At 44.2% G+C, this 27,304-nt stretch overlaps 1 protein-coding gene across 1 annotated transcript in view; it reads right to left on the minus strand.

Annotated features, from left to right (window-relative positions):
• Positions 1-24,673, minus strand: part of CACNA2D4 (calcium voltage-gated channel auxiliary subunit alpha2delta 4) — a 172,063-nt gene extending 147,390 nt beyond the window's left edge. The window contains exons 1-4 of the mRNA XM_082240685.1: positions 24,489-24,673; positions 13,263-13,344; positions 2,565-2,681; positions 1,062-1,121 (exon numbers count right to left, since the gene is read on the minus strand). Of these exons, the coding sequence (XP_082096811.1) occupies positions 1,062-1,121; positions 2,565-2,681; positions 13,263-13,344; positions 24,489-24,616 (387 nt within the window). The 5' untranslated portion in view covers positions 24,617-24,673. The remainder of the gene's footprint in view (positions 1-1,061; positions 1,122-2,564; positions 2,682-13,262; positions 13,345-24,488) is intronic.
• Positions 24,674-27,304: the final 2,631 nt, after the last annotated feature.

Raw genomic sequence — 27,304 nt, forward strand, 5'->3', positions numbered from 1 at the left:
TACTGGGAAATGCTGACTGGGTGAAGGAATGAGGATGTGGAGTCTTGCTAAACTGGGAGACATCAAACTGTTTTCTCTCTGTACTACTGAAAGTTGGGCTAATCTCCTGTCAATTTTCATTAAAGTATTAATACCAAAGCAGTGCCTTGTATACATCTGGTGCAGGAGCTTAGGGCAAAAATATTTCAGGACCCGATACTAGCTGCATGCTACAGGTGAAAGTTGTATGCAGGCAAAAAAAAAAAAAAAGGTAAATAAGGGAGCAGGAGGCACTGAATGTTATATAGTATGCATATGGATGTTTACAAGTCACCCTTGCCCAGCCCAGCAAAGTAAGACCTACCAAAGTAAATGGGACCTATGACAAGTAGATTTGCACAGTATTGCATCTTTATGTAGAAGGACCATCAAATTCATGGCTTCCACATGACAATTTAAGACCAATCCACACTGTGTGGCAATGGCATTCACTTTTGTGTGCCTTTGCAGAAAAGGCTAGCTAGTGATTTCTGGCAAATGTGGCAAGGCATCCAGTGGCACCCAAGCTATGCTTGCTTGGGGCTCTGAAGAAATGCTACAAATGCCTCACTCAGTGCCTTCTCCCACAAGGGGCAATACCAGAAAACCACCAATATATGGCTGGTTGGTAACGCCTTTTTCACCTGCACTATAATTAAGACCTCATTTTGAATGCCATAACACTTTCACCAGTGATTTCCACAAATTAATAGGATGTTTAGAATTTCAGTCCAGAGAGTTTTAGCAGGCTCACAACAAGTGGAGCAGGCATCCAGTGGAGAAAACTGCACTCCTAGGATAGCCAACGTGGTGCCCTCCAGATGTTGAGGCAAGGCAAATCTCAGCATGTCTAGGAATGTGATAGGTCCAGCTCCCCCTGTCTGAGGCGCTCATGTGAATGAATGTTTCTCCATACGAAGCAATTTTCTCTGCATACAGAAGTAAATGTCAGGGACAGTTCAAGGCCTAGCCTTCTTCCGAGATCTATGTTTTTGTGTGTGGAGGAATTTGGAACAAACACTTGCAATAAATGCATGACTTACATCCAATGAGGAATTGAACTCGTGATACAGATCTGCATCTTCTGCTGCCTCAACCAAACGCTGTAAAATAAATAATAAAATGTGAAGTGACGCTCAAGACTTTTCCAAAGTATTACTCAAAGCGAGGAAAACAAATCTAAAATAATGAAGTTTAGGAGAACCACATTTTCCCCCAAGGGAGGTTTCTATGTCTTTCACAGTTGGATGTCACATTCAGCTTTATCCAAAGTGGAGATGTGGTAGTGAGAAAATTATCACCTGTTGAATTTCTGCCTGTCATAAGGTGTCTAAAAACATAGCACGCCTGTCAGATGAAGAGGGCGGGAGTGGGAGAAACCATAGTAACCCTACTCTTGGTCTCCATATCTTGGCTAACCCAAAAGAAAATGCTGAAGGAGTGTGTGTTTTTAATGTATTTTTATTAAAGATTTTCTTGATTTACAAAAGTATGTGCAATGTCTCCCTCTCGTATTTTTCCCCCCATGTAACATTTTTTTTTGCAGGAGTGTTTTAAAGATCAATGGACATCTTTCCTGCTACAAGGTTAAATTTAGCTGGTTATATTCACAGTCTTTCCTGGCCAGCTCCAACAGTTCCCCAGACAGCCTTTCAGGCTATTAAGTGCAATCTTTATGGGGGGGGGAATGTAGCAGAGAAGCAACGGGGCAGGGGGGGGAGGGATGCACATTTCTTTTTGGAACAGAACCCAGAGGAAAAACAACCATGCAGTCCTTCATCTACTAAGTCTACAAAGATGAAGACAGGAGGGCTGTTACCACAGTCACAAAACCAATGAACCAAGAACAGTCTGCCTGGGTTTATTAAAGCAAGATCAAATAGCCATTTGCCAACAGCACCAACTAAGCCAGCACAGTATTTTTATTTTGTAACTGCGTAGGTAATCCACATGTATCAGTTGAAAAGAAATTATACACACAGATAGACACACAAAAATGGGTGCTTCAGTAAATAAATATAGACAACTGTGGGGCAAAACTACAAATAGCATGAGAGAGCTATGTTTTCTTTTTTAAAAAATATTATTATTTATTCACCTTCTTACCCACCCTTCACCATAAATTCCAGAGCAGGTTACAACAACTGAAACAGGGACCTTCTACATGCAAAACACATGCTCTGGTTGCTACAGCATTTTTCTTCTGGAAGGCGACTAAAGAAATCTGTTCCTACATGTTTATTTATTAAGTGCCATGTACACTATCTCCTCACCACACCCTGCAGCTTTGAGGTGTGCAACAAATTTAACTGAGAAAACTATAAAAATGAAAGATTTGAATAGGTCAGGCTAGACAAGAAGATGTTGGACTACAACTTCCCATCATCCCTGACCATAAGTCACGCTGACCATGAGTCACGATGGGAGTCTACCAAAATCTGGCAAATGCTATACTGCCTACCCCTGGATTGGAGGATGATCTGTTTTTATTACTTTTGTTTCTTTTGCTTTTTCACTCTTGCCTGGGGAGGAATTTGAATATTTACCTCAACAGCTTCTACTTTTCTCCCCAACATGCTTTGCATCTCTTCAGAGAACTTCTTCACCAGCTCCAAGCCATCCACCTCTTTGATCTTCAGAGTTGGTTCCACATCTTTATACTTCTATTAAAAGCAAAATGAAAACAAAGGACTCAATTTCTCAAGGAATGTGATGGGTCGATTATCATTGAGCTTGGTTACCACAGCTAGTGTGTGGTTGAGATTTCCAAAAAGTATAGTCTGGATTGAGTAAAATAGCTTGTGACTCAAGAGAATTAAAAATGCTCTAAATAAAATAATTCACCTGAGGTGCAAACATGACCTAAAAAAAAAAAAAGACCTGCCAAAGTGCCCAAGAACAAACTCCACAACAGACCTATTGAAGTAAATGCATGGCCTAAGTAACTTGAAAGCCACAAATAATTTATGTTTATTGCAATTATGGTACTTGCTGACATAAATTATGTGCTCAAAAGCAAAAGTTAGATTTTCAAAAATTTGATCTTGGGTGCATCTGAATACCACAGGGCAGTTTACAATATAAAAACACAAAAATACATGCTATAATAACAAATAAAAACAATAACCCCTCCACCCCCACAGTTTAAAAGGCATAGATTGCTTAATTAGCCAAAAGCCTGACAGAAAATGGATGGTTTTGCCTGAAGCCTAAAGATACATAACAAAGGTGCCAGGCAAGCCTCCCTACATAACAGCCCAGCTGCTGCATTCTGCACCAGCTACTGGAATGACTTCAAAGGTCACCTCACATAGATTACACTGCAGCGGCCCAACCTCAAGACTGCCAGTACATGGATCACCATGGCCAGGCTATTCCTGTTAAGGATGACCACAGCTAGTACAACAACAAAAGCTGGCAAGAGATGCTCCTCACCATGGAGGTTATGTGCTGGATCACTGTTGATTATGGTAGCATCCCTAGACCATATGCCTGCTTCTTCAAAGGGAATGCAACCCCATCTCAGAACAGGCAGCTTGTCTAATTCCCAGACCTAGGAACGGCCTACCCACAATGCCTCTGTCTGTATCTGTCAGGATGCAGCCACTTACTGTATCATCTCACCACTGCCTCCAGGTACTGCTCTAGAATCTGCACAACCATTCCCGAGTCAGATGACACAGAGAAATAGAGATGGAATGCTGGGTGTCATCAGCGTACTGGTTGTACTTCACTCCAAATCTCCTAATGATTATTCCTAACAGTTTCATATATGTGTTGAACAGCGCTGAGGACAGGATGGAATGATCCAGCAAAACTGTTATGGTGCTGAGGAAGAGCTTCTCAATCCTACTCTCTGGAAAAGGCCCTGAAGGTAGAAGTGGAACCATCATATTACAGTGGCTCCAACTCCAAAACTACATATACAGTGGTACCTCGGGTTAAGTACTTAATTCGTTCCGGAGGTCCATTCTTAACCTGAAACTGTTCTTAACCTGAGGTAGTATTTCTGGGTTAGCAAAGTCTGTAACCTGAAGCGTATGTAACCCAAGGTACCACTGTACTGTAGTCAATGCAACGGTATCAAAAAACCACTGGGAGATGAAGGAGAATTAACAGGGTTACATTTCCCCTGTCCTTCTCCAGATAACTATCAGGGTGATTTGGCCTCAAACCAGGTCTGAACCTAGATGGGAGTGGGTCCAGATAATCAGCTTCATCCAAGTGTTCCTCATGGTTAGTTGACAGAATCTATCCACTGCAATGTCATCACACACATGACAAACCAGCCACAAAATGCTCTAATGGGCTTCCACACCAGTGGGCACTGCAGAAGTACACCAGGTTATTTTTGCTTATCAGATTTTCCATGATAAGGGGAAAGCCAGATTACATGTAAAAAAAAATTATGCGGTGTTGCCACTTTGGTGATGTCATCAGGCAGATGTAGTGAAAAACTTGCATGCACCAATAATTTCAAAATAAATTGGAAGCACTTCTAATGTTAAAGAATATTTAGGCATTTTGCAAGCTCTCTATATATGGACAATTATATTACCTGTAATGATAATTTGGAGGAATAAGATGAGCAATCAAAGATCCTGCCATTATAAAGGCTCATTCATTCATTAGAGAAAACTGTGGAGCATATGTGGGGTAAGAAATGCCTTGAGGGTGGAAAGGGGAGGAGGCAGCCAGACAGAAATAGAATCATATCAAGCCCCTAGTAGGCATGCATAGAAGCTGCCAGCTTTGCTTGGTGTGATTAGCAATGCAAGGGCTTTGCAGGATTAAATACAGCCTCTGCATCCATGCTGATGCTAGTGGAGCAGGGAAGAGGAGAGAGTGATCACAAAGGTTAGCCTGGTAACACTGCAAAGGAGAGGTGTGCATGGACCAGAGACAGAAGGCCTAGGGGTTAATGGGAAAGTTCATGATACTCATCATCACACATCATCTGCTGCCTAATCCATTTGATTCAGCAGCACAATTTTGCTGACAAATATGCTCAGCTCTGCTACTCTTAAGAGTTTTAATTGTGCTCCTCGCCTGTGAGATCAGGAAATCCCACCTAGGAACGCACAGCTGGATGAGAATCTCTTGTGTGCCTTCTGCATAGAAATGTCTGTCTGTCTGTCTGTCTTTCTAGATCAAATATTAACAACCCCAGAATTCATTAACAATAATGACACCAGAGTGATTCAGGGTGGAACAACAGGCATGAAGATAAATAAGCCGCAAGACTTTTGTATCTTACAAGCTTTCATTCTATTCTATAAGGGTGTGTCATCCAGATGTACATAATACATTCTGTGGTAGGCTCACAATGGAACAGTGCCCACCACATTTTGTTCAGGCAAATACACGAAAAAAGAAAAACTCAGACCTGAGGCTTGCTGGATGACCTTGGGGCACCTACTGTTTCTCAGCCTAACCCGCCTCACGGGATTGTTGTGAAGATACAATGGGAAGTGGGAGAACCTTGTATACCACAAATATATCGGCCTTGCTATTGTTTACTTGTTCACCATATTGGGGCCAGAAAGAAATTTTCTGCAAGCAAACTGGCCAGCTTGCAAGTTTTCACTTACCTCATAGCAACCGCACAATTTTGGGGGATAGGGCACTGGACCAGATCCTTAGTTGTGGGGGTACCCTGTTAAAGGGTCCAGGATTGGTGACACTGTCCAGGAGTCCTCAAAGGGACTGATGGGCCAATATACCTCTCCCAGTGGTGATCTGTGTGGGGTTATGGGACCTAATCCATGTTGGGGTCGACTCCCCAGCACAGGGTCAACCCCTCTCAGTTCCGATCAGGCAGAATGCAGGGTGCTTGATGCTGGATACATGCTCAATGCCTTAGCCAAACCTATCCTTTCCTGTAATCAATGAAGTTGTGGCTTAATTCAACCCAGTATTTTTCCTCTGCCCATTGTTTCAGTTGTCCCTGCACTGCCTATGGGCATCATGCACTTCTGACAGCAATTATACCTTTAATAGCCGACCTAGATTGCTGTCTGTGGACTCAGACTACATTTCACAGCTTCTGGCTTCTTACTACTATATTTTGGAAAAGTCACAGTTCATCTGCTATCTCCATGCTTAAGTTATAAAGTGTGGGCATGAGCGGAGGGAAGCTAAAGCAGAAGCTAGGTCTACATCAAAGTTGAAAGTTGTGTCATAAATTGAAATAGTTCTCTCCAATCCCCACAGGAACCCTACTCTCTTTAACTTAAGTTCCATGCATCATTATACTAGCTGTCCTTCACTTTATATGTGCTTATATAATTCAGACATAGATTTAAATAACTTGGTTTACTATCAAATTTAGTTTGGGCCTGAGAAACAGCTTAGCAACAGAGAACCTGGTTCAGTACTCTGTTGCACATTCTTGGGTCAAATTCAATTTCTTGAGGATGGAAACATCATACTGGGCTCCATGGGAAAAGAGACGAGTTGGTGCTGCACAAAACATCTTATTGGTTTCTCTGTCAGCTCCTCTGATAGTTATAGCAGTAAATGGATTTGTTATAAAACAGAAAAAATGATTTGTTGCTTGCAGCATCCAACTCTGATGTTCACAGAGAAATGAGGACAAGTGCAAAGAATGATATATGCTACTTTCCCCAAACCACCTAAGTGGGATGCCTCATTCCCATGATGAAATTTAGTAGCAAGACAATGGCAGAGAAAGTGAGTGATTAGCTTAGGAAAGGTGGTTTGACAGAGCAATATTTCCACCTAAAGCTTTCCCCTCCAAGCAATAACAGACACAACTGCAGCACTGGAAGATTTTGACAGGACTCACGTTCTCTGCAGCATTGATTCATACACAAATGGTATGGCATCCTCCAGAAAGCTGCACACTCACATCCCTTCTCCAGAGTATATTGCATCAAAGGGCAAACAACCCTTGTGGGACATTTAAAGCCATTACAACACTAAGTCAAAATAGAACCATTTTTATACAGTGTTATAGACTCGTAGAAGAGGCAGCAAAGAGAAATCATTTCCTCCCTCAAAGAGGGCACGTGTTGTGGTGCGACCTGGCAACCAAACCCTGTGTTGTGGGAGGGTATGATTGGATAGCCACAACACCCTGTTGGTAGGTCCCTTGATGCTGGGTTTAATGAGGCCAATGGGATGCTAGCCAAACGGATCGAGGGACCTATATATGCCCATGCACGTGACCCTGAGCTTCCTCTTTGCACGTTACCCTGAGCTTCCTCTTTGGGTCAGTGCATCGGAACACCCGCCCACCTCTCCCTATATTTAGGGCTTGCACTTGACCTTGCTATGCCATCGTGTGTCGTCTGTCGTTGGGACAGGGGCACGGCAGGAATTTTCCCCACTTGGCTGATTGGCTGTTGCCATTTGGGTTTCGCCTGCCACATAGCAAATCGTCACAACTTGTAAGGTTGCGGATAGGCTCTGGTTCAGGTGATAGGGATGGGGAAACGCTCTTGTCATCCCTATGAGAAGGGTATTCTGTTAAAGGAATCCAGAGACTCAATGGTTTGGTCAACCCTAAGAGGGGTTGTGCCTGTGCCTGAGTCCAGGGGGACATCTGGGTGGTGGACTAGCCTGACCCCGGCTTTCCGCTGTTCCAGGTGTTCACCCTAGGCTGACCTATGCTGGTGCCCTAGGTCAGCCCTACCTGCCACGGTGCAGGGAGCTCGTCGAACCAGAGTCTATGCAACCAGTCACTTGATGTAATCAATAAAGTTGTGGCCTAAATTCTGCCAAAAACCAAACCAAAATTTGAGTCTTGTCTGAATTTATTTAAGGGGGAGGTTAAAAGGTCTAAACACGCAAAACAAACATCCTTAAAAGCCACAGCAAAAGGAAAAAGTTCTGCCTCCTTGGGTGCACCAGGTTTAATTGAGAACAGCAGATATAGAATAAGAGCTATAGGACTTCCAGTCCACACAAATCCCAACAGGCATCTGCGGATTTCATGGGGAAAACTAATGATCTATGTAAGTAATGAAATACCAAGAACCATTTGTCAGACGAGTCCTACAGGAAAGCCACAAGAATTCATTTATCACTTCATAGCAAAAAGGTACACTTCCAATGAAGATAAGTTAGCACCTTTGGCACTGGTTAGCACTGTAACATCAGCAATGCTCCAAACATCCAGTCAATAAAATCTATGGTCGAGCTGAAATGGGTGGGGTAGGTGTGTTTCATTAAATTGATCACACCCATTAACCCACTTACCCATTTCAGCAATATTGAGAAAGGGCGACTTAGAATCAGAGAAAAAAAGTTCCCTCATTCAGGGTGAAGCCAGTGAACATTACCCTCACTCTGATTTGGATTAGTGGTGTCATCATACAGGCAGCGACTGCATCACAGCAAACCCAGAAGTAACCCTAAAACGTCATTAGAAATCACAAAATGGGGCAGGGTGGGGGCAGAAGAGGGTGTTTGCAGGCTTTTTCACTGGGTGTTCTGGTTGTACGCAATTTCACGCAAGTGCGCAATGACCCAAAATGCGACCCCTTCACAAACCAGGAGTTGCCTGTATAGCTTGTTTGCCTATAAGGCACGGTGATGTCATCAAACTGGCTACCAATTACTAGAAACCACAGGATGGGAAAAGTGGAAAACCTACTTGCAGGTTTCCCACAGGCACCTGCTTGGCCATTGTGAGAACAGGATGGGCCATGGGCCTGATCCGGGAGGCTGTTATGTTTTTACTGTATGATTTCTTATTGGCTGGATCAGAGGGCAAGCAAGAATAATAATTCTATTTTAAAAACAAGCACTAGAGCAGCTGCCAAGAGGGGACAAGATTTACATACTGCTTGATTGCCAGAAAACCTCTGAAGCATTTTACAAAAATGTAAAATAAAATATAAAAATTCTCAGTTATTTAAAAATATTCCAAAGATGTTTTAAATCAACAATAACTAAAAAGAGATAAAAACACATGTTACTTCTCCATATCTGGAAAGGGTTGCCTATTAAAATAAAAATGTTTTAAAGAGGTGCCGAAAATAATACAGTGAAAGCACCTGCCTGATGTCAGTAGACAGGGCATTCCAAAGTACAGGTGCTGCCACACTATGAGTGCAGAATGAGTGTTATGTGGCATCCATAATAGGGTCAATTTCGCAGATCAAAGCAGTCCACATATATGGGATAAGGTCATCCTGCAAGTAAACTAGTCCAAGATCTTAAGGGTTCTAGATACTAATAATAACACCCAGTGCTTTTTTTTCTAGAAAAATGCGTGCCAGTACTCACCATGAAATTATTACACGTACTACACTTTTTAACAAAAAGAAAAAAGAAAGAAAGAAAGGTGCTGGTACTGCATACCCTTGAGTACCCCCTGGGGGGAAAGGCACTGCTAACACCTTAAACTTGGCCTGATATCAAATGATATCTTGGCCTGATATCAAATGAAAACACCTTGAACTGATATCAAATGAGCAACCAGTGCAAATGTCTTAGCAGAGGTGTTATATGCTAAACAGATCTGGATAAACAGAACTGAGTGTCATCAGTGTACTTGCCCCAAACCTGCCAGGAGGCCAAAAAACACTCTCCCAGCATTAGTCTCTGGACTCGGTCCTGTTGGTAGGATCAGAACCACTGCAATGGTGCTCCCAATTCCCATTCCACAGAGCCAGTCAAAGAAGATTACTATGGTCAGCAGTATCAAAAGAGAAGCAGGAGCAAGGTTGCACCCTCCTTGTTCCACTTTCTTGTAATGGTCATCCATCAGGGTGACCAAGGGTGACTCAGTCCCATGGCCAGGTCTGAACCCAGATTGGAAAGGATCTAAATAATCCATGTCATCCAAGAATGCTTGCAGCTCCCCACCAAAACTCTGTCTACCACCCTCAGAAGCCCTGTGACTCTGACCTTGTTGGCTGAGGTACTCCTGAAAACTTGCCAACAAAAAGTCAGTTCAGCCATCATGAAATCTACCAAAAGAAGCACGATAAGAGACATGAAGCTAAATTAGGAATGGCAAAAGGGCGTAAAGAAAAAGCAGATTTCAAAAGTTGTCAAACCATCCATTTCCTGGATTGTGTATTTGGTTTCTCTTCTGCATTCCAGCCCACATTAATTAGTGTTGATGTTGGAAATGTCATGATGCTAATTACTTCTGTATCTGGGGCCACTGTGGAGCTGCCCAGATGTACTGGTCAAGATTAACATCCTGACTAGGCATAAATTAAATTTTGATTCAGTTATCATTACAATCTTATGCATGTTTCCGCGGAAGTCCTACAGAGCTCAATGGCACTTTCTCCTTAGTAAGCATGTTTAGGATTGCAGCCTCAGACTACCTATTGTAAAGCATACTGGTCGTCATAAAGATAGATTATTCTTATTAAACTCTTAGTAGTCGCTAAGAATACCTTTGCTAAGCAATTAAAAACTTGAGCTATAACAGGGAATGTACAATAGATGTGTTTTATTCTACTTAATAAGGAAATTAACCAATGTCATTGAAATGAAAAATGGTATTACTACTGGGGACAATATCTCTCTTTGTTTGTGTGTATATACACACACACACCAAGCTCACCACATGGTGGTATTATTATTATTATTATTATTATTATTATTATTATTATTAGGATTAACTACAGGAAATGAAAACTGAATACATTCTAGTAAGGATTAAAACAGCTCACCAGTTAAACATGCAGTCTACAGAAAAATAAACTATAATAATGATACACTTCTACTGAAGCAGATATAACAGGCATATGTTGTATTATTGAAGGCAATTAATTTACAGGCAAAATAGTGCATATGGCCTGCATGAAGGGAAGTGCCAATCATTTGCCCAATCCTTCTTTGCTCTTTATTTTTTGTTCTTATGCCCTCTCTTCCTGTACCATCACACCCCATAGCAATTACCTATTCTCTGTCTTGGGGTGGGGGAGAATAAACAGTCCATAGAAGGTGTAGAAAAGTGTGAGATGGAAAAATACCAAATCATGCCACACCAGCAAAAATATTTATTAGTCTATGCATAGGATCTTTGATAACCTGTTACAAAACTGCAAAGTACTATGAAATATGACGAACCAAAACATTGTTTGTTCAGAAAAACCACAACTGCTATTTTTAAACCACATATGCTATACAACAGACATTAGTGCCATTATATGCTGCTGGTGTGTATGCTCCCATTCTAGTGCTGAGCAGGATATTAACTTCTCAGCACACTCTCAAAGAAGCACAGCACTGCCCCACCCTGCTGTCAATATGCCTCCAGAACAGTGACAGTGACAGACAGATTGGACAATATTTTCCTCTCCCAGCAGTGTAACACTGTCAAGCACGGTACTGACCATGGACAGCTGACTCCCACTGAAAAGCATGGTAGGATTTTCTAAAATATACTTCACATGAGACAACACATTTTTTTGTGTCACATGTGAAAACCACCTAAAACAGTGAAACAGAACCTGTGGCCTATCATATGTTGTTGAACTTGTCTCCTCAACATTAGCCAGCACGGTCAAGAATAATGAGAGTTCTAGGCTAACAAGTTTTACACAGCCATAGATTCCCCATGCCTGTAAAGAAAAGAATCTGCACAATCCCAAATGAATCAGGCTATCTATCTTGTATAGTTACCATAGTAACTAAAGGAGCCATTCCAACTCTCAGAGGTTTTGCGAAATAAGTTGCTTCTCTGCCCATAAAACCTCTTTCCCTGAGCATGTGGTCAAAAGCATGCCTGCCTAAAGGCCAGGATGATAATTTGCCAGGTTATACTTTGCTGAAAGCTATGTGTATTGGGGCAACAGCAGAGATTGGGGGGCAGGCGATAACTGTGTAATATTGATGCAAGCAGCATGACAGCAAAAATGTTACTGAGAGAAGCCAAAGAAAGAGCACAAGGCAAACACCAATACTTCACTGGGGAAAGACTACAGCTTTGTTTATTTAATTTTGCTAGGTGCTTGTTCCACATACTTTTCTTATCCTAGGTACTGCTCTATCTTAATAATTGGCCCCAAGAAAATGTTGTAAGGCTAAATAGTACGAAACTGCTGAGGTGAGCTAGTCAACACTGTAATGCAGGTGTCCCCCTTCTCTTGGAGGTGTTGTTAGAATAAAAGAACAGCCTGCTGGATCAGGCCAGTGGCCTATCTAGTCCAGCATCCTGTTCTAACCAGATACTGTGGAAAACCTGCAAGCAGGACCCGAATACAAGAGCACTTCCTCCTTCTATGGTTTCCAGCAACCCGGGGCATAGCTAGCTGCTCCAGCACACGGAGGGCAATTCACCCAGAGGGGCGCCACAGCAAGCTGCCCACAGAGTCTGCATGGCAGACGCAAGCCCCATGCTGCCGTTTGGGGCAGCACAGGGCCCCAAGCCACTGCATCACTCCCAGGAGAGACGCGTGGCTCAGGAAGTGTGCCATTTTGTCACCCCCTCAGGGATGACAATCAGGGCGGACCACATTCCCTGCACCTCCCTTCCTACATCCCTGCCAACAACTGGTATTCAGAAGCATTGTAGTCTCCAACTGTGGAGGCAGAGCATAGCGATCATGGCTAACAGCCATTGATAGCCCTCTTGTCCATGAATTTGTCTAATTCCCTTTAGAAGACATCTAGGTTGGTGGCCATAACTGCCTCCTATGCACTGCATAAAGAAGTATTTTCGTTTATCTTTCCTGAATCTTCCAGCATTCAACTTCTTTGGATGTCCACATGTTGTGATGTTATGATGGAGGGAGAAAAAGCATTTTTATATTCACAAGCTTTTGAAACTTTGAGATTATTGTATTATAAGATGCTGCAGTACACCATCTTGAATATCCTATAGAAATGTTAGGTATGCATGTTTAAAATAAATTTCAGAACAAACATTCTCTTTGGTGCTGGTGATATGTTGTGAACCTCTCAAGTTTAGAAGGTACAAAATTTTGAAAAGAATCAAAGCTTATAAAGTATCCTAATACTTGCTTTTTCTGAAATATGTTTTTAAAGAGAGAGGGGGAGAAGAGATTACCGTATTTTTTGCACCATAACACTCACTTTTTTCCTCCTATAAAGTAAGGGGAAATGTCTGTGCGTGTTATGGAGGGAATGCCTACGGGTGGCATACCTACGGGTTTTCCTCTAAAAACTACGTGCGTGTTATGGTCGGGTGCTTGTTATAGAGCGAAAAATACGGTATATTTGCACAAAAGATTATAATGAAGGATATTTGCACTTCTATGAAAAGTATATGTGGCCTATATACCACTTACCTTTTGCAATAAAAGAGAGCCAGAATACTTTGTGACTATGTAATATAAGTCCCCACCAAAGGCATCAGCCCAGGACTTCACTCTATACAGGGGGAAGAAAAAAAAGAGTCAGTTATTTCCATGTTTGGCAGCCAGATGAGCAATTATGATGCATCTGGTCACTTCAAATGCTGCTATTTCCCTCTGCCAATGTTGACTTCAGATTCTGAGGGACCCTTGAGCTAGATTCCCTCATTGGGAATTGCCATTGCCGCCTCTACCCATTTGCCTACCCTCTCCCTGTGAGTCCTAGGTGGAGGCTGCTTCTCCTTCCTGCTTTAGTCACTACTTGGAGAGGGGCATGTGGACCAAGCAGCAGGAACAAGTTGGAGGAATATGACCAGGGGGTTCTAGGGTTCAGCACTGGGGGCTTTGATGCAGTGTGGATCTTGATAGGTACCCAACAATACAGGCAGCCCCTCCTGATACCAGCCCTGTCTTTCTGCCAATACAAAGCAGCAGCTCAGAACAAGCTGTATTCTCTTATATATAATTTTAAATAATTTAACAGGCAACTGACTATAGGACTAACGTTTTACATGTCTAATAAGCAGGGTAGTTTTGCTGGCTTGCTTGGATTAATTAAGTCAAGTTGTCTCCACACCAGGAATGGGTAGCCTCTCGCTTTCTAGATTTTGTTGGACTCCAACTCCTGCTAGCCCTAGCTGGACTACAGGGAGTTGGATTACTGATGTGTAAAGCAGGGTTGAGGAACCTCCACATGTTGTTGGATTACAAGGGGCAGAAAAGCAGCAGTTCAGAAGAGTTGGTGCCCGGAGGTTCTATGCACATCAGCCACCATGGTAACGGTTAAGGGAGATAGCTATGAAACTTAATCGCTATGCCATATTTCCATTTTGTTGAGTAATAACTGGATGAAATCAATGAAGTTTAAACTGGAGAAACAACGTATGGCTTGTGTTCCATGGCTGCAATCCTGTGCACAGTTAAGCTTCTTAAATCCCTTTACTTCAGTAGTTTTTAAGCAGCCTTACTGTAGGATTGCAGCCAAAAATTTCAGAACCTCAGTTTCTGAGGCTAGGTTGTGTTGCTGTGTAATATTTACCCTTGGAGGCATAAAGCTGTTCTTTGTTTAAACAGTCCCATGACACTGTACTGTGAATTGTTTATTTCCTTCCGGCAACATATGCCAGCACTCATATAAGATGTGGGGGGAAAGTGCTTATTTTCTTACAAGATTGTTATCAATTGTACATTTACTGTAGGTCCTTGGGACAGCGTATTGCGAACAGTGCAAGGTTTGGTTTCTTCCTGATGTGTTTGTAATGTAAATCAAAGAGCAAGGGGGCTTCCATATTTACACCTCAAAGTGTACATGGCAAAGATAAAGAGGGCTAAAACCAAACACCCTTTTAACGCCTCATAAACATGCTTTAGATATAATTGGGGCACATTCACATTTGAAACACAACTCTGCAAGAATCGCATATAGTTTGGGCCTAAGTGAGGTATAACTATGAACATCTGGGTCTTACAAGGGCCTACACAGATTAGTTTTCACCTGTGCATGATGAGAACATTTCTGATGTTCTGGTGGTTCCAGAGCAGTGGAGGCTGGATCTTAGGGTGAATGGCGCAGTGGCCCACTGACCCTAGTCTGCTCTCAGTCAGCTCCCACCTTCCGGCCTTCCTATTTACAGCCAGCCTGGGAGTATATGTGTTTATCAGTTTCCTATTCCTTAGTCTCAGTGTTGCCCCTTGAAGAATTCAGCAGGAAGGATGGTAGGACTGTTTTTTTCAGTCACAACTTGCCAGAACTCTCAAGTGGGCACCATTGCCATTATAAGAGAACAAGGAAGGTGTTCACGGTTAGTTCCGGCACCTCTTTTTCTAGAAAAATAGCACTAGAGGAGATGGGAACCAAAAACTAATGAGTCGGCTCTTCCTGTTATTGGCTGTAGCTTTACCTCCTGTTGACATCCCTGCCTTCTGCCCTACCATTCCCATTGGGAACTAGCCACCACTGTTTGAGAGAATGAAAGAAACAAAGCAGGAAAGGAATATAAGGAGCCAGCTCTCCAAGCTAGGCCTATGAATGAGGTCACTTTCTTGTTTTGACCTGGCTGAAGCCCTTGCCACCATGTACGAAAAATGTCACTTGTGAAGCAACCTGAGGGTACCGGTACTTCTGCCTTCTAAATAAATAAGTAGGTAGTTGTTTGTAAAATTTCATGGGCAGAGTAGGAGGATAAGAAGCACCTGCTTATAATCCCTCTTCTTCCCATTCCCTTCCCCACCTCAGTCTATTTCTCTGCATTCCTATCACGCAACCTCCTTCCCATTATGTGCCACTTGCATTTCCTCTTTTTTTTGGTAATGTGTGTCAACCGGAAAAAAGAGGGTATAAAATTTTCATATGCCTATTTATAATATAGATGCGAATTTAGAATTAATTGCTGTGATCTGAGTAAAAAATACAGTCATCTTCTGTGGATGACTGTGGTCACATGGTGGTAGTGGGTTTACAACAACATAACATAGGTGCCTGCTCACTCTGCTGTCCAGGTGTCAACGGCTGCTGGACAACTGAAAGATAATAATTATAATAATTTTATTATTTGTACGCCACCCACCTGACTGGGTGGCTTCCAGCATACAGAGTAACATAACAAAACATCAAACTGAAGGATTGGAAGCCAGGCTGTCCAGTTGAGAGCCAGGCCAGAACCATGTTTAACCTCTAAAAGCCATTTTTCTGTTGCAAAAGCCACTTCTCTGTTGCAGCTAAAACTATTCTCCTCTCTCTTGCTTTGCAAACAGCAAGCGTTACAAACAGCAAGTAGGTCACAGTTAAGATGCCTGCAGGTGCAGGAAGCTTGTGGTTAGGCCAGTTTGCCATTTCTAAGAAACGACCCCTGACAAGCAGGATGTAGCTAACCGCCAGGGTCCAGATATAACTCTTAGGTGTGAAGTTGCTAAACCACAAGTACTTCCTGGAACTAATAAGGAGGTTAATTAGTTTATAAGCCAGTAGCGCCACCTAGTGGAATAGGCAACTTGGAACCGAAAGGACACACCAATTTATTAATTGGTTGAGCTTTAATGAATATTCATCAATGACCATAGGAAATTGTCAATCATTGGCTAAAGGGATGCCAAGGGGCTGAACTATGCTTTGCAAGAGGGTATATGAGTTAGCTACCCCCAAGGAGGGGCGGGCATTCTTCATTTTCCTGAATGCACCCTATTTGCTTTTTGTCTGACAAAAATCCAAATAAAAAAAAACTTTTTCTTTAAGAAACTTTGCTGCCTGATTTTTTCATTCCTGGTCTGTATTTCTGAAGTCCCTTTCATTTCTGGTGCCGTGACTCGGATCAGAAGGACTTTAAGTGTCCTCAGAGACCAGGAGGCAGCTCCCTTGCCCTCTGGGCAGTGACGGCGGAGGGCCAACAGACCTCCTGGCTTCCAAGTGCACACCGAACCTTTTCTTCGGAGGGGGACAGAAGGCAACTTGACCCTCTTGCTGTATCCTGGGACAGAGGACAACGGATTTGAAGAGCCGAGGTTGGGAGGACAGGGCAGAGAACAGCCGGCTGGGGTGAGTACATGGCAACAAGCCCTGAGGGGATAGGAAATCCTCCTTTTAATTAAGGAGAAGGGAGGTTCTGATCAAATCTCCAGCGTGGATAGTGGCATTAAGTAGAAGGGTTGACCCCTGAGAACCACCCACGCTTTGGTATTAGGAAGGAGAAAAAGGGGGGCACAGGGTGGTTATTGTGTCGTACAACCGTCCACCGAAAGAGGCACTTTGTGCATGTATGTGTGTTACCCCGGGGCATTCCCCTGGGGTCGTAGCAACAAGTACTCCGTTTCCCAGTCGGGCGACCGCACCTGGGCGAGAAAAGTTGCGAAATGAATGTGTGAGTGTTTGGTGTGGGGACGCTGTACAGGGCCATACTGAAAATGGGAGGGGGGAGGCTTGAAAGGTCCAGTAATTCCCCTCCAATGTATGTTAAACAACTTCAAGAAAGGATTCAGCGGAGACTATGGCATAGACCAGGGGGGGGACATCCTGACCAGATCCCCTATATAGACAACTGGCTGAAGGTTGTAGATGACAACCCCCCCCCCCCGGTTGAAGAAATGCAGGACTGAACATTGCAAAGTCACTCCCTCATGTCAGGTTTTGGAGAGGGAAGATGTCCAGAAGAAGTGCAGTGTTTATGGAGAAGAGTGTACAGAACAGTAAGCAGTTATTACTGCATTAACAGAGGAAAAAATAAATAAATACCCACTTTTGAGAAAAAACCATGAAACAGGATGCTGCTATAGAATTAATGTAACAGGATCTTGAACAGACAAATGAAGGACTTAATAGATTAAACACAAGTCATTTAGAAGAGAGGTCTCAACTAATTCAAGACCTCCAGAGGCATGGAAGAGAATTTGACAACCTCAGAGAGGTTTTAGCTGAGAAAGACAAAGAAATTTCTGCTATTATTTCAAATACAAATGTGTATTCTGAGCAGATTAATATTCTGAAATGTCAGATCAAATGCAAAGAGTATGAAATGCAAGACAGGGAAATTGCTGAAGGATGTACAAACCAAAGGTGTGAACAGTGGAGGCAGAAAGCTTTCAGAACTTTCTGAGCAGTTAAGTGCAATAAAATCAGAACTGACTGAGAAAAAAAAAATTGAAAACGCTAGTAAAACAAAAGAGAATGAAGAATTTGTTGGGCAAATCAAAGAGACTAGCCAAACAGTTAAAGATCTTCATTCTGCAATCAATACTTGTGATGTTACTTACAACAACAAACTCATGGAGTGTGACTCACAAATTAAATTGCTTAAAGAACAAATAAGTAAATCAGCTAAAAATTTGCAAGAAACAGAAATAGAATGTAAGGAGGGAACAGACCATCTTAAATCCCAGGTTGATGAACATATCTCTGCAAAGGAGACATTGAACAAGTTATTAAAATTAAAAGAAATACAAAGAACAAAGTTTTGTGAATGAGCTGAAATCACTGAAAGATTCACACAACCAGCTCACTTTACAAAATGCAAAAAAAAAGGGATGAAGATTTAGCTAATTTATCCAGACAACTTGCTGAACATACTGACCATCTAGAAATTGTCAGAAGGTCACTGCAAGGAAAGGCAGAGATTGTGATATCCCTAAAAGACAAGCTTAAAGTTGTGGAGCAGCAGGCTTTTGCAAAATCGGGATCCTAGGCTTCAGTATTTTAGCAAAACCTCTAAATGAGAGTACCAGAGGAAGAGAAAGAGACCCCTTTGAGTGGGGACCGGCCCAACAAGAAGCCTTTGAGACTATCAAGCAATTAGATTCCACAGTGAAAGGCTGGCCACCCTGTCTGTGGGCTGTCACTGCCACCGTCACACTAGTGGAAGAAGCAGACAGGTTCATGTTTGGCCAGGAGATGCATGTGAATGTGCCCCATTCGGTTCTCACCCTTATGGAATATAAGGACTATACAGGCTGAAACAGGCTTTGCCCAACCCATTGAGAAGTCTGCAGGCGCAGTGGAAGCTTGTGAAGTAGACGTGCCTGATGCTCTAGAGAGACCAAAGGGTCCTAGCCATTTTAAGGGCCAGCCTTGATTCTTGGCTGTTGCCAATATTCCAAGGGAGGAAGCCCTGGGTCGTGTGGCAGGAACTGAAGACAGCATGTCAGGCCACAGTGGCAGCCAGACCAGAAGGGGCTGTAGGATGCCCAGAAAGCCCAGAGGGGGCTAGAGGATGCCCAGAAAAAGTACCAAGCCCAGAGGGGGCTGAGGCTGTTTTGGGAAGCTGTTTCTACGTTTCAATAAATCTGTGTGATGGACTGTGGGCTGGAGAGAGGCTGAGAGAAGGGAAGAGGAAGGCAGTTACAAGTTGTTCCTCAGGCAGCAGAGCACCCAGAAGTGGGGGTGCAAGCCAGGCAAGCCGTTCCAAGAGTTCTAAGAAAGCCAAAGTCTCCAAGAGTTGTTTGTGTTTTGAGGCGAAGTCCAACAGCAAAAGGCATTGCCCTGCAATTGGCAGTTGGATGCAAGGCTATAACGTCCAGAAGTTGAGATGTTACTAGAAGCAGTATGGGGCCCCGAAGAGATTGCCGTGATGCGCTGCAAAGGCCATCGGAGAGGCCAGGACATGGTCACTAGGAGCAACCAGAAGGCAGATAACGCAGCTCGTGAAGCAGCTTTGAAACCTCCACCAGTATGTACCACAGCCCTCATCCCACAACTCACTCCAGACGATGTGGAACCACGCTACACACCGGAGGAACAACAGTTGGCACGCCAGGAAGGAGCAACACTCCAGGAGGGATGGTTCCGTCTACCAGACAACCGTGTTTTTGTGCCCCAGCATCTAGCCAGCGTGATTGTAAAGAACTACCACGAGTCTACTCACATAGGAAGCCCAGCTGCTAAAGCACACCTTGGGAGAATACTCTACATCCCCAACCTATCCCAACTAATTGCTGCTATCTCCCAAAAGTGTGTCCTGTGCGCCAAGAGCAACCCCAGACAAGGCCACCTTCCCCCACCGGGCGTACAACACGTGGGCTTCACCCCTATGGAAAGCCTGATTGTGGACTTCACTGAACTACCTCCAGTTAGGGGCATCAAATACCTGCTTGTGTTTGTCTGCACCCTGACGGGTTGGACAGTGGCCTCCCCAGAAGTATTGGCAGTGACAATGGCCCTGCCTTCATTGATGAAGTTGTGCAAGAAGTGTGCAAGGCACTGCAGATAAACTGAAGGCTACACGCAGCCTACAGACCCCAGAGTTCGGGAAAACCTGAACTTATGAATCACACCTTGAAGACCCACTTGGCCAAGCTGACCCAGGAGACGGGACTACACTGGATAGATGTCCTGCCCATTACCTTGTTTCGGATTCGGAGCGCTCCAACCAAGAGACTGAGACTATCACCCTTTGAACTTTTGTATGGCAGACCAACCCCTTTCGTCTGAGACATCCCCGCCAGTTTGGGGCGGGTGGGAGATCACATCACTCAGGAACAAGTGCAATTCCTGTCCCCGTGTGTGTTTGCTTCCCTTTCCAGGTACTACCTCGAGCCTACACCGTGCAGTCTCGCTGAGCCGGTCCACCAGTTCCAGCCGGGTGACAGCGTGGAAGCGCAACCCCCTCATCCCCAAGTGGCGAGACCCGTATACCGTCCTCCTCTCCATCCCAACTGCGGTGAGAGTAGCTGACGTGATTCCCTGGGTGCATCACACGCAGCTGATCATCACCTTGTGTCTGACGCTACCGGGAACAGCGTTGGGCCACGGGCAACGCGATCCTACGACTGATCATCACAAGGACTTTCACAAGGACTTTTCCCTTTTCTCTATTATGTTCTGTATTGATTTGCTCTATGTCCTATTGCCCTGACCCCACCGAGCCATATTGACCCTATTGGCCTGCGGACCTCTGCTACGACTGGTTCGTCTTGCCAGTGGTAAGAAACGGCGTGCTCATTGGCTATTGGGAACTGGGCTTTGATGAGGTTGCCGTATTGAAACGTCCCACTACCCCACTGTGGCTTCTCTTCCACACCACTGTCCAGCGCACATGGGTACTGCTCCTACGGGAAGTTGCAGAGACGGTCGAAATCTATCGAGTTCTGGACCGCTCTTGCTGTTGTGGGGGGGGTAACCAACTGTCACTCAGGGGGTAGAGCACTGTACCAACCCCATCTGGTAGACCAGGTCCTAATCTTAATCCAGGTGTTGCATGGGACGGAGCCTATCTTAATGCAAATATTGCAGGGTAGGGAGCCTGAACCGGGTGCGTATTGAAATTGCTGAACAAGTGTCAGTAAATCCTGCAGCCCCACCTGTGGTTGTCGTGGTGGCTTGAGCCTCCCAAAAAATCCCAGAATACTGCCTGAACTACTGGGCCTGGTAACTCCACATCTAATACCCTTGAATGTGGTAGGGTATTCTTGTGGCTGCATAAGGGTTGTCACCCCAGGCTTCAGCCTCCATAGGCCCTGGTCAGAGACCACGTAGGTGACCTCCACCCAGTAGGACCAGCCTTTGAACTTTACAGAGTCTATTGCCATCCCTATAGCTCCCGAGGCCTAGCAGTGTATCAGTGTCAGGCGGCCACTTTTCCCTGTGTAGAGTGGGAACGTTTTGTGTCTAGATGCTGTTCACGCCTCAGTAGGGCCAGGAGTTAGAGGCCCACATGACCTAGCCTTCGTGGGCCCCCATCCCTTTGGCCTGTGGTATTACCCTTTTTGGGTAATTCTGTGTTGGTGGTACAGTTCTTTGTTCTGGGGCACCGAACATCCCTCGAATCAGGATGTGGATCATACCCTGCCTCCTGATGGTTCTCACCTCTCAGATGGCCACCGGGTGGAAGGAAAACACCTTCCTGAACATGACCACGGCTGTGGCCAAGAGCCTGAACAGGTCTGAGTGCTGGGTATGCGTGCGAGGTCAAGATTCTGAACACCACCTACGTGGTTCCCCAGCATCATATTTGAAAACTTGACAGGGTCATAGAGGGAGGCCCGTGTATCCACAGAAGTGTACATTTCCTGGCTCTCTATGATATTGTACCTATAGGTCCATCAAGCGAAAATGGAGAACCGTGACCGGTCACAGCATTTTCGTGATGGAAAGGGGGGAATGAAGGATTGGAAGCCAGGCTGTCCAGTTGAGAGCCAGGCCAGAACCATGTTTAACCTCTAAAAGCCATTTTTCTGTTGCAAAAGCCACTTCTCTGTTGCAGCTAAAACTATTCTCCTCTCTCTTGCTTTGCAAACAGCAAGCGTTACAAACAGCAAGTAGGTCACAGTTAAGATGCCTGCAGGTGCAGGAAGCTTGTGGTTAGGCCAGTTTGCCATTTCTAAGAAACGACCCCTGACAAGCAGGATGTAGCTAACCGCCAGGGTCCAGATATAACTCTTAGGTGTGAAGTTGCTAAACCACAAGTACTTCCTGGAACTAATAAGGAGGTTAATTAGTTTATAAGCCAGTAGCGCCACCTAGTGGAATAGGCAACTTGGAACCGAAAGGACACACCAATTTATTAATTGGTTGAGCTTTAATGAATATTCATCAATGACCATAGGAAATTGTCAATCATTGGCTAAAGGGATGCCAAGGGGCTGAACTATGCTTTGCAAGAGGGTATATGAGTTAGCTACCCCCAAGGAGGGGCGGGCATTCTTCATTTTCCTGAATGCACCCTATTTGCTTTTTGTCTGACAAAAATCCAAATAAAAAAAAACTTTTTCTTTAAGAAACTTTGCTGCCTGATTTTTTCATTCCTGGTCTGTATTTCTGAAGTCCCTTTCAAAACATTAAAAACTTCCCTATACAGGGCTGCCTTCAAATGTCTTCTAAAGATTGTATAATCACTAACTTTGATAGAAAACTCCTTCAAATAAAGCAAAGGATGGAAAACGCAGGCCAAGGGTCTGAATGTGGCCTTCCAAGCGTCTTTCTCTGGCCCTTGAGTGCTAGGCCATGCCCCACATTCGTCCTCCCCCTCCCCCTCCCCTCTTTCTTTTGCCTAGCTGGAATATGTCCTTGAACAGCAACAAAATCTGTTTCTTGCCTGAAGAGATTATGTTGAAATTTCTGACTTGCATGAGGTTAGACTATAGCCTATTGTACAAAGAGAAGAGTTGCATTAATCGCTCTACACACTTTGTACACCTGGCCTTGCCTTCAATCAACATCCAGTGGCCCTTGAAAATGTTTCCCAGCCCCTGAAATAGAAGACAGCCCTTCAACAACCCTTGAAATATAGGGGTGCTGTTTGTACAGCAAGACACATGTCCACCCTGTGCCTCTAGAGTCCTGTAATGCCCCCTGCTTTTCATTTTTCCTCTTCATTGCTACAAGGGAGGGAAGGCTCGGGTTGTGTGGCTAGGCCCAGAAAAAGACAGAAGTGAAGAGCTTTCCAGTATGGGCTTCCCAAAACGGCTGAAATTGCTTCAAGACCCTTTCAGACAACCTCACTCACCAACCCCCTCCTCTTCAGCCAGCCAGCCAGCCAGCTATAACTAGGCCGGAGTGGCGGTGGGAAGGGAGAAGCTCTGATCGGTGGTGCCCATTTTAAACCAGCTAATTAAGGCAGGGCTGCATCATTTTTATTTGCCTTAGGCCTTGGGGTGCCAGCTTCATTGTGGCATTATGCTCCAGCATTCACAACCACCTTTCTAGCTTTATAGATTTCAGGAAAGAAAAGAAAGGCGCAGCAAAAATTGGCAATGCACTGTGGAAGCCTTTAGGAAAACGAGGGTTTAAGACATACTGTAGTAAACCAAGCAGGGTTGGGAGCTGTTAGATATTTTACCTGCCCATGGTACCCTCAGGTTCAGTATCAGGTATTTGCTTGAATAATGGCTGCAGGCCTCACCATGTCTACTCAGAAGTAAGTCCCATTGACTTCAGTGGCGCTTACTCACAGGTATGTGGGGTTAGGATTTCTACCTCAATCAAATATGGTGACTGGGGGCAGCGGGGGGAGGAGAGGTTACATTTATTTCTTTTAATCACACAAGCTGACCTGTTCAGTCTTTCCCCTGTTCTGCCATGCTGCACTTTCTGAGCCACACCTGATTCTTAGCAGAGGTGGGATTTTTTGATTTTTAAAAAAATAACATCTCAGCTTGTCCTGCATCCTGAGGCAGGATGACTTTACACAGAGCACCCATAACCCTCTCCCTTCCTTATTTTGGCACACTAAGAGCAGTTATAGATGCTACAGCCCTATACAGCCAGGCACATGCCTGGTTAAAGCTGGGTAAGGTTGACAATTCAGGGTGATAATACCCAAAAGGGAGATTGTGCAGGACGTGTGCACATCCAAAGCTGGCACACATTCCCTGCACTCCTTCATTTCCAGACTATTCTTGCACCAGACTACCATTTTTAATAAGAAATTGGTGATTTCAAGTCAGTAAATTGAAAAACTTCTAAAAGAAAAGGACTTTTTTGAGAAGGGTACAGAAAGTAAGATGCATGCCGGTAGGCCAGTCACGCCGAACACCAGATTCAGGATGACCATATTTAACCTGTACATTGCATTCATATCAAGCAGCATCAGAAGTAAATGGCAGGATGGGAGTATTTTTGTTCTTGAAAGGAAAGAGAAGGCCTACCTATGAGATGGTGCATTAAACAGCAACAGAGGCAGCTTGGGGAGACAGCAAAGGGCTAAGTAACACAAACAAGCAAAAGGGAAGGCCACTTACGTTTCGAGTGGTATCTTTGTCTGGGACCTGGTGATGGGCAGGAGGCAGGCGAGTGAGAGAAAAAGCCACAGGAGGCCACCTGGCAGCATCCTCCACACCAAAACTATCAGCAGCAAGATCAATTGCATAGACCGAGGGATCCTTGACCTTGTTTCCTTCCCTTAGGATGGTCCTCCTGGCATCAGGTAGGCAGTCCCCAGCATGGTGTTCTGCTGGGGTAAGGGTGGGAGAGCGAAAAACGGGGAACACCTAAGCCTTCATCCTATCGTAATTGTGTTGTGACATCGCTTCTCTTCCCCACCCCTCTCCAAACAGGCTACAGCTCCCTGAAGGAACTGGCACCTGAATCTGCTGGGTTCAAGTCAGATGGGGCGACTCAGAGAGATCCACCACCCCATGGCTGCGAAGGGCAATAGTGGACATCCAACTTCTGTGCCCTGCAGGAATGGCAGACTGAGGGGAACTCTGGAAACAGCAGAAGCAGCAGTATCTACGTAATCCACTGCCGGCCCTTTAATCCCCTCGTAGAGCAGCAACAGCAGCAGATTTAGGGAACTGGAGTGGGATAAAATCAGCTAGGATTACTCTGATTTCCGAAGACAGGCATCAGTCTGTCCAATCAGAGCTTGGAACAGCCAACTCCAAGCCCACAGCATCACGACTTCAGAAATAAAAAAAGCCTCCTGCCCTTTGATCGCCACAGAGCATTTTTCATGATATCATAGAGGGCATCAGCATATTTGTCTACCATATTTCCTGCTCTGCCCTCCAAATCAAATTTAGTTCTTTGTTTCTGGCTCCTTCTCCTTGTTAGTACCTTAGTTTAGGTTATTAAATTTCTTAGGTGCCTTTTTTGAATAAAAAAAATCCATTTGTGTCTTACAGCAATTAAAATATACAAAAGCTATGTATATTCTGAACTAACAAGCCTGTTCTTTGTGAAATCTATGCAGTCCTAATGGGATCAAAGGAAAGAATTTAGAACATGGGGCGGAAACTTATCTTGGCCGTCCGTCATATCAGAATTTTCAGTGGCATATTATTTTGTGAATTATGGTTATCTAGATTCCAGTCTAGAGACGCACATTCATGGGCAACTGTTCAGGGACTGTATGGCAGTGCTGGGTGGGTCCAGATGTAAAAGTGGGCAGAGTGATGCATGTGACCATGTGACTTGCATTGCTGAGGAGTAGGCAAAGCACAAGCCACACAAAGTCAGTAGTTTCTACAACACACATCTCTACAACCTGGTAAACGGAAGACATCATCACAGTTCAATAACGTATTTTAGTCAGGCCAAAGAATTCAAGGTCAGTGCGGAGTATGGGTGATGGCCTGGTGCAGGACAGAATCCTAAGGGGCAGGAAGGAAGGTGTGAAGGACTATTTTTTGCTCCCGGGGTTCAGATTCCCGAGCTAACTGGCTTAATTCTCATACCTTGCAAGGTCAGGTTACAGTAATCACACTCCATGGATACCAAAAAAGTAGAGTACTGTTCTCACCCATTTCCAGCTGGCAATGAAGTGAAGGGGTAGCAAAATGTTAAGAGTATTAGCTTCCATGTAAAGAAATTAACACTCTTGGTAGATGAAGGCTAGAAACCATGCCAGGTGACCTTTCGGTCAGCCCTTAGAAGAAGAAAAATATATGTCCCAGGTGTATACAAAGGACATTGCTAGATTCTAGTGCCAGTGTGCAACACAAGGCTTCCCTGAATCTGTTGGGTCTCTTCCTGATACCTCAAAGCTCACTAGGTCTTTGCAAAGGCCTCTAAGACAGTGTCTTCAGAGCACAGGCAAGGGTGCATATTATAGAAAGGGCCTGGGGCCCTCATCACAACCATCATCACTTCATCATGAGGGTTTTAATGGGGGCAGGTGTCAGTCAGCAACTGATCTATGCTATGCAGGTTGAAATGTTTCAAAAGTTCATTGTATTCAGGTCACTCTGGGCATTGGCATGCACATGCCCTGTATAACCATAATTGCACAGCACATCTATGGGAACATCCAGGGCCCCAGCGAGACCCACAACCATCAAGGTTAGGTCAGGCTTTTCTACTCTCAAAGGTTCTGAAGGATACTCTCCAATCATTCTTGTTTCTGTTGGCTTTTAATTTTGTATTTTGGTTAAAGGGAAAATATGGTAAAATATAAGGAGAATTCCCTGGATGTTTGAGGCAAGTACTCTTTGGTGATAGAATCCCAGCAGAGATTTAAAATCACCAAACATGCACCAAAGTAAATCATAGAAATATAGACTGTTTGACCTTTTAAATATCCCCTTCTAAGTTTCTTCCAAAGTTTCTGAAATATACTCGGAGTCGAGAGTGGATTTCATGCTCTTTATTCAGCTCACAGTGGTGAGGAGGAGTGGAAGTTGCCCCAGGATGTCTGCTTTATATACATTATTTACATAATGGGCCCCACGTGATTGGCTAATTCCGGGATTCTCATGTAGGCCAATCAGGTTGTGGATTCACTTCCACCTGGAGCTGGATTGGGTGGCTCCTGTGGACCAATCATACTGCTGCATTGTTCTAGGACCAATCAGACTGCTGCATTCTGAATCCTGTTCTAGGACCAATCAGACTGCTGCATTCTGGATCCTATTCAACTCAGTACATAATAGTTTCCCACCTCCCTTAGCATAGAAAGAGACCACACGTTTGGTAAGTTAACAAATGATTTACCGTATTTTTCGCTCTATAACACGCACCTGACCATAACACGCACATCGTTTTTAGAGGAGAAAAACAAGGGAAAAAATATTCTGAATGAAACAGTGGACGTATCATTTTTGTGCTTCATGCTGTG

The sequence above is a fragment of the Podarcis vaucheri genome, assembly GCF_965113315.1.
Source record: "Podarcis vaucheri genome assembly, chromosome: 10".
NCBI classification, from domain to species: domain Eukaryota; kingdom Metazoa; phylum Chordata; class Lepidosauria; order Squamata; family Lacertidae; genus Podarcis; species Podarcis vaucheri.